This window comes from Opisthorchis viverrini (genome assembly GCF_000715545.1).
Source record: "Opisthorchis viverrini unplaced genomic scaffold opera_v5_348, whole genome shotgun sequence".
In the NCBI taxonomy this organism is placed as follows: domain Eukaryota; kingdom Metazoa; phylum Platyhelminthes; class Trematoda; order Opisthorchiida; family Opisthorchiidae; genus Opisthorchis; species Opisthorchis viverrini.
In genome coordinates this window covers 85270-103606 of record NW_008752006.1, presented here as the reverse complement: position 1 = coordinate 103606, position 18337 = coordinate 85270, and the positions used below count along the sequence as shown (strand labels likewise).

The window sequence follows — 18337 nt, the reverse complement described above, 5'->3', positions numbered from 1 at the left end:
GAATCTTCGATCACTACACTGTGTAAGAGCTATGAGTGCGTCACACTGTCTGAAGGTCGTTTCCGTATTCTCGCATTCTTCCAGACTTTGCTACCACAGAATGTGCTGTTTAATGGGAACGCAGTGTCTTCGCATGGATGAAGACAGGGGAAGCTTCGCCTGATGGGATGCTAATGAATAGGCACCGTAAAATATGCCTTCTGCTCTGGGGTAATGTCAGTCAGCCCTTATCCCGAAAGGTATTCCTACGTATGTGATGGGAACTTCCACTTGGTTTGAAACGAATTCTTAAGGTAGCCCAAGCTAACAAATACTTCTGGTTGGCACATACTGGTACAACATGGTAAATCTGCACATTAAACGTTATCTGGAGCATTACAAACAAATGGCCTAACAGCTTAGTTCAAATAAGGACTGCTGAGCAAGATAGCACTGACCGTGATGGTAATTATCCTTTCTGTCAGTCGGTATGTCCCGGTGGATGATGCAATGTGTAGGTACTTTTATCAGTTAGGCCGAGTTAGGCATATTAATGCAGTAACCTGGTTTAGCGAACGTGCTCACGACATAAAGTGTTCCTACATTTGTATGGACTAATGGCACGGGGAAAATCTCCTGAGTGTGGAGAAGTCGTCTCATCCTTCTTCCTAGAAGTCGTGTCCACGACGCGGGAAAGAAGTAGATCAGCTGCGGCCCCCAAATAGTAGCCGTCTGACACGGTATATCAACTCGGGTTCTTCCCCAGGGGGTAATGCACCCTAACCTGTGTTTAGATGGGTTTGCCTATTGGTGGTTAACGGCTCATGCACATTCGTCATGAATCATTAGTTGGACCTCCACTTTTCGAATCGGTTCACAAGCTGCGCTGATGTGAGTTAAAAAACCCATTGAGGTAGCATAAATCGAAGAGCAGTATCCATAGCGCTGTTCGAAAAGTTCCAGGCCGCCTTATTTTTTTTAGGTTTATGCAGCTGGTGAACGAACTTCAACTGACCGTGTGACCTTTGACCTCAGTGTTGTTAGCGCTCTCTCGGCCCACTCACTAAAAGGAGATCAGGCAAATGTAGCCGATCTGCTGCTATGCTATTGACCTTAGCCACGTATTCACGTCATGTGATCCGTTCGGCTTGTCTGACGTAAAGCGGTCGGAAGGCGCATAGAGCACAGTGATCCGACAGTAGACCAAATTAGTTCTCAGCATCTTTATGCGTGGCGATCCATCAAGAAAACACTGTGATATCCCAAATAATGTGCCAATTGCACTGAGGCACTATGTGCAGTGCATTTAGTTGATGTAGACCACCATAAAGATTCAGATGAAATCAGTTATCTCTCGATGAAACTAATTGACGTGCAGATGAGTGTATTTCGCTAATTGCGTCCAATTTGAGTTCAGGCAAAATATAAAGTTGGTGGAAACTCGGAGACTGCATCAACCTGGTTTAGCCTCCAGAATGATTTGCTTATAGGCTATCGAAGAGTTTTAAGCGAACTTAGTAGTAGTGTGTCGTCAAGAAAGTCAAATATATCCCTTCGGCTTGCTCGCTTAGTCGATTCCACGAAAATTTAATTAGTTACACGGAGTTTACCGTAGGTTGGAAATGCATCTGAATATACCTTCCACTAGACATTGTGGACAGGTTACGAAATAGTAAGACGACTAAATGCGTACACCAGTTTGAAAGGTACGCGATCCGAAAAAACCGGTGTGGTGTTTGTACAGAACAACTCTACGTTGGTGTCGCAGCGATTGCAACCATACATCTCCTGTGTATAAAATCTTGATTCCTGTCCAGCATAAGACTATTATTATCGACTTATTCGCACACATTCCACAAAAAGGTTTCGAAAAGAATCGAAATATGTAGAGTAACTCAAGATTCGAATGTATGCAGCTTACATACAGCCGAATCTCTGGGTTGTGATATCCTTTGAATCAATGTGCCGCAAAAGGCCATCTCACGTTTCAGTTAGCACGAGCTACAGGATAAGAAAGTATATTTCCCTAAAATCATATTGCTGAAAACTCCTCGACAGACCTAGCCAAGTTACGCCGTTGATGGAGCTCATCAGGTAAGTGTAGTCCCCAGTTTTCAAGAACCGCATTTACTATCTGAAGAGAAGATTGTACGTAAGCAACCGAAAATACTCAGTTACAAATAATTGTGTTGTTAGAGAGCGGGTTAACTGAAACTCTCGTCCACGACGTTCTTCACGATTGCAGTATGTCTTCTCAGAAGAATAGTGATAAAGTTAGAGCGTTTTCAATGTTTCAGTAACCTAATGAGGAGTGTGCTACTTGAAACAAGTATGCCGCAGTATCCCGGAGAAGGTGCGAACTGAAACAAAAAGCGGGTTCCGAGGGTATATTTTATCGAGTTATATCGTACGTGAGAGTTCCAGTTAGGTCTCACGTCAGAGGGCAGTTTAAAAAGGGTGTATTTCTACAATTGTGTACAATTTGGTGTTCGAGTCGTACATAAGTTTGATCAAAATTGGAGAACTCAAAAACTACGCTCCATGAAGAACCTCAGGAATGGATAAACCGGCAGTGCGCCATCAAAGGTTTTTCAGTAGCCTTGAAAGAATCGTTGTGTCACGACAGGACTTACCTAGTTCATCTAGGCCACTGTGAAGCGATTCCACAACCCGGGTTTTATGCATCTATTCCTCTAGTATCGGGTATTTGGTTAAATTTCCCTGTGGGTGAGCTTTGCCCGCAGGTGAGAACACAATGAAAGCGCTATTTGAAATGGCGCACTGGCACTGACCTAGCTACATCCAGCTAATTTCTCTCTACCAAAGACTTGGTGATGGCTAATGCCTCTTACACAACGACCCTCATCCCGTATGGGTGCGTGTCGTTATGCTACTTTGTAGCCCACTCTACGTCAAATTGATTGCGCCAAATCAATCTACTTCAGACGTACGGGCTAATCAACGCTTATATTTCTGCATCGCTCAACTTATGCAACTTAACATTTCCCCCGAACCACACTGATACGCTTCGGTTGATGTGACTGATTTCACGTTCGGCATTGCTCCAACAAAACCTACAGATGCTTTGCCGAAGAAGTGAATTTTCGATACGTTGTATTCGTAAACTGAACTTTTAAACGGTTGCACCCTTAAGTACGAAAATATTTGCTTGGATGCTACAGATTGGTGGTGACTTCGTGGTATCAAACAGTTCGGTGAGGACGACAGTGGAAATTTTTCCTTTTGGTTTGCTTTGTAAATCGAGCGAGTTCGCTCTAAATTTTAAGATATCAAGATGGATAGTAATTCGGAGATTACGCAGGTCACAATAAACGAGCTATCATGAAATATCTTTATAGAACTGGAACTCTAGGGGAGATCTAGTAGGCGATGGTTATGAATACTTATAACGGACTGGTCCACTCCGGCTACTAAGTAAACCAGGACACAGATTCAACCACTTGTTCGCAAATGGGACACCAACTCGACTTTTATAGGGTGCACTCACATCAGGTGCCTATTTTATCTTAAAATTTTCTTCAAATGGTTCTTAGAAACACACGACGTAAGAAGCTACATCTTGCAAATTCTAGTCACATTCCATCCGATTATCAGACAATCTTTTCGTAAAGTGCGTACATCAATAAGCTCGTTATTTCAGCAATTGGGATTAGGTTTTTGAAATGTTCTAAAGCTGGAATGATTGTGAACCTGCATTAGTCAAATTTGCTGAGGATAAAAGCTGACTAGTGATTTTATTCTGCTCAGCGTTATAAACCCTTGGTGTTCTCAACAGATCGCAGTGTAGGAGCAGTCACTACAGTGAGATTTATGCGCTTTGGAGGGCAGAGCACACACAGTCATGCTAATTGATGTTGAACCCGCTGTGTTTTGAACAATGTGGTAAGCAAGCCAGAAGTTAGCAAGCTGTGGCCGGCCGGATAACTGCCTCAAAATGCCTGCCTCTCTGTCATTGGTCAGTCACCCACGTGCCACCACCGAAAGGCTAGTCAGATGGCTGCTAGAAAACTGACCAATAGGGTTGTAGGACCACTCATTGAAGTGCGGCCGTGGTCGTGGCACACGCACGGCGACTGAACGGATAAAAGTGACGTAGCGACCATTCCACCCAGGCGACAGCTGCTGTGATTTATTACCTGTGTCTTATCGCTGAAATATCCTAGGTAAGTAATTATGTCATTCAATGGATTTTACTCTGGATCTTACGGAGGGACAGAATCGTCCCGTTCTGGATAGGATAGTTTCTGTTGTAACTACTAGTTAGCTGATCCTCCTCATGCCTGGGACTTTTTTATGTGAGCTGACAGGAACGCCTGATTCGTTTGCTTACTTAAAATAGCAAGTTTAGCACGCTTTAGAGTATTCGTTTTAGTCAACCAGACTTCTAGTGGAAATTAGCATAAAATTAACCTTGTTAATTTTGCTGAAAATAAACTGTTTACGTGCTGTCGCTATTAATACACCTAGACTGGTGGCAAATAAGCCATTCTAAAATATCACAAAGTAGATCAATGTTGTGTTTGTCCAGCGATTCCACATTCTTGAAATCGAGCGTACTTGCCTTTCACTGAAAAGCCGTATTTTTCACTCAACCCCAAAGTTGGTGATCCGTTAAGATCGTGCAGCATGCCACCACATTTGGTCAAAACTTTGGCGGTGCATGTAGTGACAAGTGTGCACATACAAGGTTGAGTCAAATCCGAATGACACCGGATTTCTTTCACAACCTTGCAGTGAAGATCATGAACAACTTCTTTACTTGTTGGACGGTATTAAGATCTTTCCACAAAAGTTCGCGATCACCACGTAGTTGGCAAATGACCGCCTCAATTGATTTTGCTAGAACAGTGTCCGTTGTGAAGTGAATTGACGTATGCACCAGCTGATACAAATCAGACAACTGGCCAGTTCGCTTCTGACGGAAAGGATCAGGTCAACATGGGTGACAGGGACATAACGATACACAAGCCCGAACTTTCACCATGACATGCGGTGCATCGTCTGACGTTCGAACAAGTGACATTTGTGTGCCCGAACAATCTGGTCGTCAATCTGGCACGCGTCGAACTGTATTCATGGGATGTCCCGTAGGCTGTGGCATTAATGGGATTAGATCGAAGAACGTCGAGCGCAGGTAGAAAACTTGCAGCTAGTATTCCTCAATGAGTTTCCGATATTTTATCAATTGACTTGAAAGTATTTGGAGCAAGACCACGTGTACACGTGAAGTCTCCTATTGCATTCCAGCTCGTCACGGCGCATTAGGTTTGAGCGTACCTGTCCACTAAATGCAAAAGGATCAGTTTCCCCAAAGATTTTGTGGAAGTTCCGTGGCTATCAAATCTCACTGCGTGTTGAATCAATTGACAACATAATTACGTAGCCTAAAAAGCTTCAGGGTCTTAGTGTCACAGTTCCCTTCTTTAAAGAAACGCCCACGGATGTAAGATGCATGTATCCGTTGGTGTTTAGAGGGAAGCATATTTCTATTGAATTCACCCCATAAGATGCGGCTGTGCAATGTGGTTGGATGACCTGGATTTTTCAGAATGAATAACATGCTGGTTTAGCATATAAACCATCTTGTGTTTGTTTTCCGGGTCGTTTGACTAGCAACCAAAGTTCGGAAGCGAAGTGAGCGGTGTGTCAGTTCGGGTCTATTGGTCCTTATATATTTCGTTAACCAACGGATTCCCGGAATGGCAAACAGGACTGATGATTGGGTCCAGGTTTTCTGGGTCGGGTTTATTCTTGACATTCTGTGGCTTCGGTTCATGTGAAAGGCACAGACAAAAAGTTTGTAGGCCGTTTTTAAATTTTCAGCGCTTAGTACTAACCTTGTCAGTGAGAAGAACCCCAAAATAGCATCCAAAAGTGACATGAACTGGTCGCCAGATGCATTATTGTAAACGTGTAGNGGGAACGTTATTGCACGCCTTTATTATTTTACCCTGTCCTCACCGTGTATTAGTTGGGTCAGTGGCAAAAACATCAGTCAAAACTTCATGGAAGAATACGTGAGTTAATATCAGATCCCTTCGGTTGTGACAGTAGTCTAGAGATAATGAGCCAAAGTGACTACTGGTTGCGCAGTGGACACCTATTTGGAGTGCGCTAGCGTTGGAACCCCAAGATTTTAGGGGCATCCTTGAGAGCACATCACGAAGGTCACGAAAAGATCACAGAAAGGAGTGGCCCCAAGACGGTACCTAGTGAAACTTCAACGAAGTCCGTATTACTCCGGGGATACCAGGTTGTTGGTGTTGGCAACACCACACACGATCTATTTATATCCCTTGCAAATTTCTTTCGTATACTTACCAATAACCCATGACCAGAAGCGAACTAATTGCCAGATGGATAGAGTGAGTGCATATGCAAGGGACTATTCCGCTTGAAATGAGTAATTTTCAAGTACTTGCTTGCCTTCAGAAATTACAAGGGAAATTGTCGGAATTAGTATGATCAATAAACTATTGAGTTGAACCTACTTGTGCGTATATGGGGGTCTTCCGAGCTCCAGTAAATGTGTACCACGTAAGCCTTCCCACGGACAGAATTGAGATTGGTTACCACATGTCGCCAGCAGCTGACAATCAGTTTACTATTTACTGACGAGGAGTTTCACAACCAGTTGACGCTCCCCCTATTCAAGACATTAGTTTTGGCTTAATGTGCCTAAAAATGGCGGTGGCCTATTTGTATCCAAACAGGGATTAGAAAATCCACATAGCAACGCAGCGACCGAACCCCACGCGGGTGAACTTTGGTACATTTGACGAGGATGGACTATTTTGAACCAGCTTTGTGGGTTCAGTATTACTCGATGGTATTATTTTAAATGCTTACAGGGTGTTTTTAAAATTTTCACACAGGGATGACAGAGACGATTCAGAGGAATTCTTACTTTTTCTGTCCAACGCCACCGACACACCCACCCTCGCATTCTCGTTCATCTGGCATGCAGCCAAGAATGGGCACCAAGGTTGGCCATGATGTTCTGTCCGATCGATCGAATGACGAATGGGAATCCTCGGTTCCTAGTCCGTCCTTTAAAATGAACGCGCCCAAAAAGGTTCGGCGAAGCTCAGTAAATGGAACCACACGGCTCGAGCGGATTGTGGATTGGCCTCAGTTCAGATTCCGACGAAAGCCCACAATCCCCAGTGGTACAAAGCTATCCACACCGAATATACTGGCGCCTTCATCCCGTCAGCCAGTGAAAGCTATTCACATGAACAGATTGGAAACAGGGTATTTTGATTGTCCTGTTTGATATTATTTTATTGATCACTTTAAAAAACTGACGAATCATTATTTATGGTGTATTGTATTTGTGATGAAATTTGTGGATGGAACTTGGGAACTGCTCAATATCTGACTAAAATGTTTGATTTTTCTGTAGCAGAAAGGTTTGCGAAGTTGCGTATACAAATGAATGGTGGGCATAGTTTTACTAACAGGGCCACAAAATTCTCGCTCAGTCCCGCACTAATCGCCTCCTTCCCCAACGGAAGATACCGGTGGATTTCGGGGACAACTAAGCACTCGACGACAGGTTGTTCTGTTTCAGAATACCGAAGCAATGTCTTGTTTGTTTAGTCTGCAGTTTGTATCTTATAACGCTGCATAGGACTCACGCCAAGTGAATAAACTCGACGACCCTGCTTAGCTTTAGTAGTCTATGTCCATGATTCATCCAGTCAGGCCTATATTCAATTTACCTACAGATTCCCAATTTCGGATCTTACATTATAGATAATTAGGGTGATGTCCCGTAGGTAGTTTGAGACACTTCACATACCGGTGGCACACAGACTGAGCTTTCTAGATCGTTAAATTTACGCACACCCCTTATTTGTTGCAAGAACTAGGATTCCAACATGCAGTATGCGAAGAAAATGACTGACCTATTAATGTATCCCAGGTTCTAGATGCAACTGACCCATACATTTGAGTCATGCTCGTTTGCTTGCGACGCGCGGGTTCGGTTTGTATGATGGAGTAGTTTACCTGATGTATTGCAACGACCATAAGTAAACAAGACGCATTCAACATTGTGGCGATCAGCTAAAAATTGCCGTGTTGTATATTTTTTTAAGGGCGTCATTTGTGTAGGTAATGTACCCACAAAATCACCTACTTTGATACTACTATTCTCCGATCTACTCCCAATGTTCAGCAATGAGTCCTCATCCGTACCGGTCGTTACGAAACAGTCCCATGCTGCGTCCATTCCATCCTCGACTTCTTCTTTTGGTGCGGTGCATGATGACAAACCGATGAATGTGATAACCCCAGTACGCATTGCCACCAATCCTCACGTTCGTCGAAGATACAGTGCAGAGGAAGGCTTCTCAGATCCAAGTAAGTATCGGCCGTTTGTGTCGAATATTACAGTCTTCAGCAACTGATTAATCACTCTATTAATGCAGCATAGTCGAAATGACTTATGCAGTAAGGTCAAGCAGTTTAAAACCTGATTTCATAATATCTCATCCCTCGTGTGCCAAATGACTGTCACAGCGGAACAATTTGTTGGTTTACTGCCCTATCCCCTGGATACAGACACCTACAACTATCTTCCTGATGTTCCATATGCGGAGTTACACGGTACCTAATGATCCTAGGTGAAGAACAATTGGCCAAAATCAAACTTGAAGATGCGCGGATTTATGAGAACAACTAAGAAACGTCCAGTGTGTAACAGGGAATAAGATCTGGTTATCAATGGCAGACCGATCTCATGCGTACTGGGTCCTTTCAGTAGTCTGATTCATACTGTTTATTTGGTGTTTAGTTCCTCACATCTGAGAGACCACCATTCTAAAATATGTCGTTGTTCCACTGCTGATAGCGACTGACTGTTCGTTTTCCGACCTCACAAATCATATCCATCTGATCGCTATCCTCAGAACTTGTTCGGTCACTCAACATGCCCCCATACAATTGACCTTTGTTTTGTCCTTTCTTTCTGTGCAAGGAACCTTTGTTCATTGCTCACCAACAAGTGCAAACGGGTAGAATGTGATAACCAGCGCAGCGTGTCTTGATCCTCATGGACAAGCCGGCAGCAATCGTGCAAGAGTAAATTAGGGTGTGTAGCCATGCAATTGACTGCCTGAGGCTAAAATTCTCCCCCGCCCCAGAAGGAAAAGGGTTTCGAATTACAGTTGAATTTCCAGCATGCAGACCAATAGAAGTCAGTAGTTCACCAAACACGTTTATGGGATTTCCGTAGACAAAACACGGTTAGGTCGACTTGGAACAACGTCATTCACTGACGGGGCATACAACAAACGATGGCTGGTCCGAAAGTGGACTCCGTGATATCTAGCATCAATTAGGAACATTTCTAATTAATGATGTGCCTGATGATAAAGAAATGGCTGTTCGGTGTTTCCAAGTTTTTCACAAAAGCAGACGATAATACCTCAATCCAAACTTTAACGAAAAATTGCGGGCGAATGCCTAATGAAACTGAATTTACTGTAACACTGTCGGATCATTGATAAGCTCATTTATTCATTTTTCAGAACGACCAGCATTAAGACGTGAGCCTCCAGATTATACTTCCAACAACGAAGGAATTTCCAGGTGAGTAGATTTCGTGGATTATTTTTTAAGTGCGGTCGAAATTAACCGTGACAATGTGGCCTTGAATAAAGCTTATTGTGGTTCGTATGTCCCTCAGCTACAGCTGGAAACGATAGCTTCCTAAAAAACTGAAGATAATATTTCTAAAAATTCACTTGTTTGGCTATCAACTGGATTTTCATGGAAGATTCAGTCAAATCCATCGGTAGTGATGTGCTTCAGCTGAATGTGTTGAACATAGACCATCACATGCTTCACTTAAGATGATATTCAAGAAATCGCAGTATATTTGCATAAAGGGAACTACTAACAAGGTTGCTGAAAACTCTTCGGGCCGAGATGGCTCAGTGAGTAGAGCACGTATTTGCTGACTGGAACATCCGTCGTTCGGACTCGACCTCTGCCTTTCGACTTCCCCTGTCTAGGCTTGGGCAACCTGACAGCATCCCAGCCCTCGTGCTTCCTTCGGGTGGCATAGCAGTTAGGCACCTAAAATTGTGTTACAGCTGAACGAACCTTCAAAACTGTGCACAGAATGCCTCAGTAGGCTGGTCTATTGTGGATGGTCATCTCACCTCTTTTCTGTTACAATTTATTTAAAAAATTATCGATATATATGCAGTTACAGACAACAAATGGTATAACCTCTTATTCAGTGTCTATCCCTCTATTGCCGCGAACGTTAAACCAAGTTTCTACAACCCATAAATTATTCCCTTCATTCTAGTGCCGCAGTGAGAAATCCGGTGTCGAAACCGTCCCTCTCAACAACTTCCACTGAGCAAGTGATATCTCAACCATCTAATGAACCTATCAGTCGGACCAAATATCGTGCGGGTCGGTACAGTGCAGAAGCAGTTCTGCGTTCTCACAAATCCTATCCGGCCCTCATGACCCAATCTCCGCGGGAGAAAAGGCGTTCAAGTTTCTTTCTTGAAATAAAACGTTCGGCTCGGGACACCCTAAATTCACTTCGAAAGGCTTTCCGTGGTTCAACGCACAGTTTACAGGAGGCTGTCGAGTTGGATCACTCCGTCTCAATCAACGTGAAAGAACGTGTTGAAGATGGTCAGGGATTCAGTGGACGTTCCAGTTTATTCTGTGATAAATACTTTTCCCAACCGCTAATGAACCATGATCAAGCAGTCCTCCGAAACGTAACCTTGAGCAGAGAAGATAGTTCCCAACCCTTCGGTCTATATGTGGTTAAATCTGATCAAGGTATGCGTCTCAGTTCATCATGTGCTACTGCGCTCTTTGTCACTACACTCAAGTTCGGTCAACACTCATTTATTATTTCTCTTTTTCTTTCAAGGTTTCCAGATAACTCGTCTGTCCGAACAAGTTTGTACGTCCCCTCAGAAAGTGTTATCTTGTGGCGATGAGTTGGTTCGGGTGAATGGATTGGATTGTAAAAGCTTATCCACTGAAGCTATCCGTCAGCTCTTCCATCAATGCCAATCACTCTCACTTACCGTCAAGACTGTACGGAAGTGACTGACACGTCTAGTAGCAAACCTCATGCCCTACTTCGAGCGAAAGAAAAGTGACATTGCTTTCATTCACATCTATTTGACTTTCATTTATCAACCCCCGCCCTGCAGATATGTCCCGCGTTTTTTGTTCTAGTTTATATTCATTTAAAAAATACCTAATGTGAATTTGTTTTCTTGTCGACTTTTGTCTGGGATAACGCTTACGCGCCCATCGTCTTCCAGACAAAGTAAATCGGTCAGTCGAGTTGCTAACTTGTTCTAATTGGACTGCATTAGTCCATCTTGAGAACTGATCAAGAAGCATTTCACCTCGTACAGATAATCGGTTTCGAACATAACACCCGTTAAAATGTTTAACGAGGGATAAGAAAGGATTAACTTCTACCATATTAACTGACAATGTTCTCAGGCTTTCCCTGGTGAACGGAACAGATGGGCAACATGACCATTCTAACAATGGACTAGGGGCAGGTGTGTCCAAACATTTTAAAGCGAATGGTAACCCAGTGGACTACTGGATGAACTCGCCTTGCTTCCCAAAGGCTCGAAAAACACCAATGTAATCTGTCGTTTGTGCTTAGGCGCAAGAAGCAGTCCGATTGACCGGAACTTCCATTTTAGTCGGAAAGTGGTTTTAGTCAATTGCTGTCAGTCTTCTATCTGATCGAACAATGTTCCGTTTGAGATCTTTGTTTAACATGCTGATCTAAATACCACGCCCCAGCTCGCATTAGTTTCTCAAAATGGGAAACGGGTCAACAATGAAGCGAAAATTAGTTGGGCGAGGGTAATAGGATATGAGACGTGGCAGTTTGCAGAAAAACATGGTCATCGACATGACATTAGTGTTCAACACTGATGCTGCGATGCCGTACGGATAAAGTGGCCGATGATTAACGCAACACAGTAATACAGATTGCACAATTAATTGCCTCATGTGATGTGCGGGTTCGCTAAGGCATTTTTGATACGAATTTGATCTGACTGTTGCAGCCAGATTCATCTTGAGTTAACAGGGCTTGTGTTTATCTTGCTTAGAATGAACCCTGACGGACAGTGATTTCTCTGGAATCACGTGACCTTAGCTGTTTGTGACCATGCGAGGACTTTCTCATTCAGCCCGGGTAGTCGCTAGCTCAATTACGTGCGATGGTGCAAACAACAACGTTAATTGACCTACGGTCACAATAGAGCCAGAGTAGCCGTCACACCACAAGTCGATAAAATTGACTAATGTAATCAGCAACTTCAAACTGGTTTATCCACCATCTTTTGTCTTATGGGCCCATAATCGCTGTACGGTATGTTTGCTGATTGTGATCTAAATAGTAGAACAGAATTCAGTCACTTCAGAGGAGTATGGATGGTGCGCACTAGTTCAACCGAACCGAACTTTTCAACATAATTCTATTCGAACAGGATTCAGTACAGTTTTATAGTCTGTCCTCGGAGCAGCGCAGCTCGCATTCCAGTAGGAACGTTTGCGCGCTTAAAAGCTTTCGTTCGTAGGAGCCTCCAGACGCATTCAGCAAAATTCAGACTATAATGGAAATTTGGGACGGAATCCAGGAAGCGGGGCCAACTCTTGGGTGTGCATAGGAAATGGATGATTGGTTTGAGTTCACATGTCAAGAGGCTTGTGGGTTGACCAGTTAGATTCACGGGGGATGAATCCATTCACAAAACTATTTAATATGGGTGATGCTATGAGAACAACTAATCGAACGATTTAGACCATTCTTTTGTTTAAGGATGGCATAACCCATGTAAACGGCGATGATCGAACCCACACCTAACACCGATCGCCTTCCGTGGGTTCGCAAGCCGTTCACTGGTTGGCAAACTAACGGATGGTGGATTAACAACCTTCCAACTAGGCTGGCAGGCAACTAGGGCGGTGGATGGGTGATAGCCCGACTTAGCTACAAGCATGGAGATCGGCACACAACCCACCATTGCATGGATGTATTCCGTGACAATGCAAGGTAAGCATGAGTGCTGATCAATAACCCTATTTTCAACGGTTTGAGTGAGTTTTCATGGTATTTTTAGGCGATGTTTACGAAATGACCGGGAGTTCCGGTTGTTGAGTATACAAGCTAGTTAGCCGTGTATCAGTGTTTGCCCTTATGGGGATTTATCTGTTTCTAGTCGTGTGCATCCTCCCCAGCTTTTGGTTCAACGGACTACTTTTGAACCTCCGTATGTAATCCGCTCGAACAGTATCAAATGACAAGTGAAGTTTCTGCAACAGATCGGCCATGGTCAGCAGGTTTACTACCCTAGTGTCTCCCTATATGTGTTCTCCCAGGGTGGAGGTTTTCTACCCCGCAAACGGACAGCCAGGTCTAATGTTTGAAGCTGGAAAAGTAGACTTTTAGAAATCTGTAGAAGACCACAGATAGATAGTGTGTAGCAGAACAGTGAGTCGGAAGAGTCGGATCTCAGCGCAGTTGAAAGTCCTCTTGGTGATCCTGAATAACGTCAGCCGAAATCGTTGGAGGCTTTTTGCTCGTATATTAAGCTGGCCGACTGTATGCGGACGATGACACACTCCAACAATTATTCTTACAGATGGGATTTTTAACCCTGGTCACACTATCAGTGAAAGAGTCGGTTATCCATAAACTGTCTCCTATGCCTGAACTGATAAGCCGAACCTGCCTTTCGACTTCCCCTGTCTAGGCTTGGGCAACCTGACAGCATCCCAGCCCTCGTGCTTCCTTCGGGTGGCATAGCAGTTAGGCACCTAAAATTGTGTTACAGCTGAACGAACCTTCAAAACTGTGCACAGAATGCCTCAGTAGGCTGGTCTATTGTGGATGGTCATCTCACCTCTTTTCTGTTACAATTTATCTAAAAAATTATCGATATATATGCAGTTACAGACAACAAATGGTATAACCTCTTATTCAGTGTCTATCCCTCTATTGCCGCGAACGTTAAACCAAGTTTCTACAACCCATAAATTATTCCCTTCATTCTAGTGCCGCAGTGAGAAATCCGGTGTCGAAACCGTCCCTCTCAACAACTTCCACTGAGCAAGTGATATCTCAACCATCTAATGAACCTATCAGTCGGACCAAATATCGTGCGGGTCGGTACAGTGCAGAAGCAGTTCTGCGTTCTCACAAATCCTATCCGGCCCTCATGACCCAATCTCCGCGGGAGAAAAGGCGTTCAAGTTTCTTTCTTGAAATAAAACGTTCGGCTCGGGACACCCTAAATTCACTTCGAAAGGCTTTCCGTGGTTCAACGCACAGTTTACAGGAGGCTGTCGAGTTGGATCACTCCGTCTCAATCAACGTGAAAGAACGTGTTGAAGATGATCAGGGATTCAGTGGACGTTCCAGTTTATTCTGTGATAAATACTTTTCCCAACCGCTAATGAACCATGATCAAGCAATCCTCCGAAACGTAACCTTGAGCAGAGAAGATAGTTCCCAACCCTTCGGTCTATATGTGGTTAAATCTGATCAAGGTATGCGTCTCAGTTCATCATGTGCTACTGCGCTCTTTGTCACTACACCCAAGTTCGGTCAACACTCATTTATTATTTCTCTTTTTCTTTCAAGGTTTCCAGATAACTCGTCTGTCCGAACAAGTTTGTACGTCCCCTCAGAAAGTGTTATCTTGTGGCGATGAGTTGGTTCGGGTGAATGGATTGGATTGTAAAAGCTTATCCACTGAAGCTATCCGTCAGCTCTTCCATCAATGCCAATCACTCTCACTTACCGTCAAGACTGTACGGAAGTGATTGACACGTCTAGTAACAAACCTCAAGCCCTACTTCGAGCGAAAGAAAAGTGACATTACTTTCATTCACATTTATTTGACTTTCATTTATCAACCCCCGCCCTGCAGATATGTCCCGCGTTTTTTGTTCTAGTTTATATTCATTTAAAAAATGCCTAATGTGAATTTGTTTTCTTGTCCACTTTTGTCTGGGATAACGCTTACGCGCCCATCGTCTTCCAGACAAAGTAAATCGGTCAGTCGAGTTGCTAACTTGTTCTAATTGGACTGCATTAGTCCATCTTGAGAACTGATCAAGAAGCATTTCACCTCGTACAGATAATCGGTTTCGAACATAACACCCGTTAAAATGTTTAACGAGGGATAAGAAAGGATTAACTTCTACCATATTAACTGACAATGTTCTCAGGCTTTCCCTAGTGAACGGAACAGATGGGCAACATGACCATTCTAACAATGGACTAGGGGCAGGTGTATCCGAACATTTTAAAGCGAATGGTAACCCAGTGGACTACTGGATGAACTCGCCTTGCTTCCCAAAGGCTCGAAAAACACCAATGTAATCTGTCGTTTGTGCTTAGGCGCAAGAAGCAGTCCGATTGACCGGAACTTCCATTTTAGTCGGAAAGTGGTTTTAGTCAATTGCTGTCAGTCTTCTATCTGATCGAACAATGTTCCGTTTGAGATCTTTGTTTAACATGCTGATCTAAATACCACGCCCCAGCTCGCATTAGTTTCTCAAAATGGGAAACGGGTCAACAATGAAGCGAAAATTAGTTGGGCGAGGGTAATAGGATATGAGACGTGGCAGTTTGCAGAAAAACATGGTCATCGACATGACATTAGTGTTCAACACTGATGCTGCGATGCCGTACGGATAAAGTGGCCGATGATTAACGCAACACAGTAATACAGATTGCACAATTAATTGCCTCATGTGATGTGCGGGTTCGCTAAGGCATTTTTGATACGAATTTGATCTGACTGTTGCAGCCAGATTCATCTTGAGTTAACAGGGCTTGTGTTTATCTTGCTTAGAATGAACCCTGACGGACAGTGATTTCTCTGGAATCACGTGACCTTAGCTGTTTGTGACCATGCGAGGACTTTCTCATTCAGCCCGGGTAGTCGCTAGCTCAATTACGTGCGATGGTGCAAACAACAACGTTAATTGACCTACGGTCGACAATAGAGCAGAGTAGCCGTCACACCACAAGTCGATAAAATTGACTAATGTAATCAGCAACTTCAAACTGGTTTATCCACCATCTTTTGTCTTATGGGCCCATAATCGCTGTACGGTATGTTTGCTGATTGTGATCTAAATAGTAGAACAGAATTCAGTCACTTCAGAGGAGTATGGATGGTGCGCACTAGTTCAACCGAACCGAACTTTTCAACATAATTCTATTCGAACAGGATTCAGTACAGTTTTATAGTCTGTCCTCGGAGCAGCGCAGCTCGCATTCCAGTAGGAACGTTTGCGCGCTTAAAAGCTTTCGTTCGTAGGAGCCACCAGACGCATTCAGCAAAATTCAGACTATAATGGAAATTTGGGACGGAATCCAGGAAGCGGGGCCAACTCTTGGGTGTGCATAGGAAATGGATGATTGGTTTGAGTTCACATGTCAAGAGGCTTGTGGGTTGACCAGTTAGATTCACGGGGGATGAATCCATTCACAAAACTATTTAATATGGGTGATGCTATGAGAACAACTAATCGAACGATTTAGACCATTCTTTTGTTTAAGGATGGCATAACCCATGTAAACGGCGATGATCGAACCCACACCTAACACCGATCGCCTTCCGTGGGTTCGCAAGCCGTTCACTGGTTGGCAAACTAACGGATGGTGGATTAACAACCTTCCAACTAGGCTGGCAGGCAACTAGGGCGGTGGATGGGTGATAGCCCGACTTAGCTACAAGCATGGAGATCGGCACACAACCCACCATTGCATGGATGTATTCCGTGACAATGCAAGGTAAGCATGAGTGCTGATCAATAACCCTATTTTCAACGGTTTGAGTGAGTTTTCATGGTATTTTTAGGCGATGTTTACGAAATGACCGGGAGTTCCGGTTGTTGAGTATACAAGCTAGTTAGCCGTGTATCAGTGTTTGCCCTTATGGGGATTTATCTGTTTCTAGTCGTGTGCATCCTCCCCAGCTTTTGGTTCAACGGACTACTTTTGAACCTCCGTATGTAATCCGCTCGAACAGTATCAAATGACAAGTGAAGTTTCTGCAACAGATCGGCCATGGTCAGCAGGTTTACTACCCTAGTGTCTCCCTATATGTGTTCTCCCAGGGTGGAGGTTTTCTACCCCGCAAACGGACAGCCAGGTCTAATGTTTGAAGCTGGAAAAGTAGACTTTTAGAAATCTGTAGAAGACCACAGATAGATAGTGTGTAGCAGAACAGTGAGTCGGAAGAGTCGGATCTCAGCGCAGTTGAAAGTCCTCTTGGTGATCCTGAATAACGTCAGCCGAAATCGTTGGAGGCTTTTTGCTCGTATATTAAGCTGGCCGACTGTATGCGGACGATGACACACTCCAACAATTATTCTTACAGATGGGATTTTTAACCCTGGTCACACTATCAGTGAAAGAGTCGGTTATCCATAAACTGTCTCCTATGCCTGAACTGATAAGCCGAACTTGCTGTCAAATCTACCACTGAATTAATTACTTTCGAACCACATCGGGGAAGGGGAGTTAGATTCCAACATGACGAGAAGAATTTATCAGTCGTTGAATATGATAAGTAGGTGACCTGTCGTTTTGTGACTGAGTGATAGTGGTATACTTAGCATAACTTCCTACCTCACACAGCCAACCTTTCATAATCTTGTTAACCGGAGTGGCTAAGTTGTTCCATTTAACAGAAAAAAGACTAGTTTCTCTGCAAAATACGAACTGTGTTTAGATCCATGAACGTTCGGCTATTTGGGACTTTGGGGGTTCCATTGCTTGAGTAAACAAACAAGTGCCGAGTTTGACTTTTGATTACTGGGATCCTTCCCGATTTTGAAGAGGATAAGCAGAACAGAACACTTTGGTATGAGTTTTCGTTTCGTTGTCGTCAGTCTCGCCCTTACTAGCTGGCGTATTGTTGAAGAATGGTTGTGAAGAATTGCTATCCAGGAAGAAAGTTCATCGCACCGGTGCCAATAAAACCGGATACACATAAAGCGATCGAACTGGTGAACGGCACTTTTACGGGGGTGGGAAGCATACCAGTAAAGGATCGTACGAAGGATGTCGTACAACGGTTATGAAACAGAATGTTCAGTAGAGCGGATCTTGACCAAACGAAAGAACTTAATGGCAGTCAAACTTTATAAACTGGTGGCTACAAGTGAATGCGTTAACTGTCGTGGTACTATTGGTCGATGTAGAATGCAAGTCATCTGACACGAAAAAATTGTTCAGTAGAAGCCAGCGCGGAGTAACATTGGCTGCATCGAGCGTATGCTCCATGCCCGA

General features: G+C 43.7%; 1 protein-coding gene across 1 annotated transcript; it reads left to right on the top strand.

Annotated features, from left to right (window-relative positions):
- Positions 1-4122: 4122 nt before the first annotated feature.
- On the top strand, positions 4123-14927 carry T265_10241 (hypothetical protein; the record flags this gene model as incomplete). The annotated part of the gene is made up of 8 exons (XM_009176558.1): positions 4123-4163; positions 6876-7254; positions 8183-8367; positions 9537-9597; positions 9839-9944; positions 10290-10818; positions 14089-14574; positions 14669-14927. The coding sequence occupies 7 exons, from the start codon at positions 6878-6880 to the stop codon at positions 14848-14850; spliced, it is 1926 nt and encodes a 641-aa protein (XP_009174822.1).
- Positions 14928-18337: the final 3410 nt, after the last annotated feature.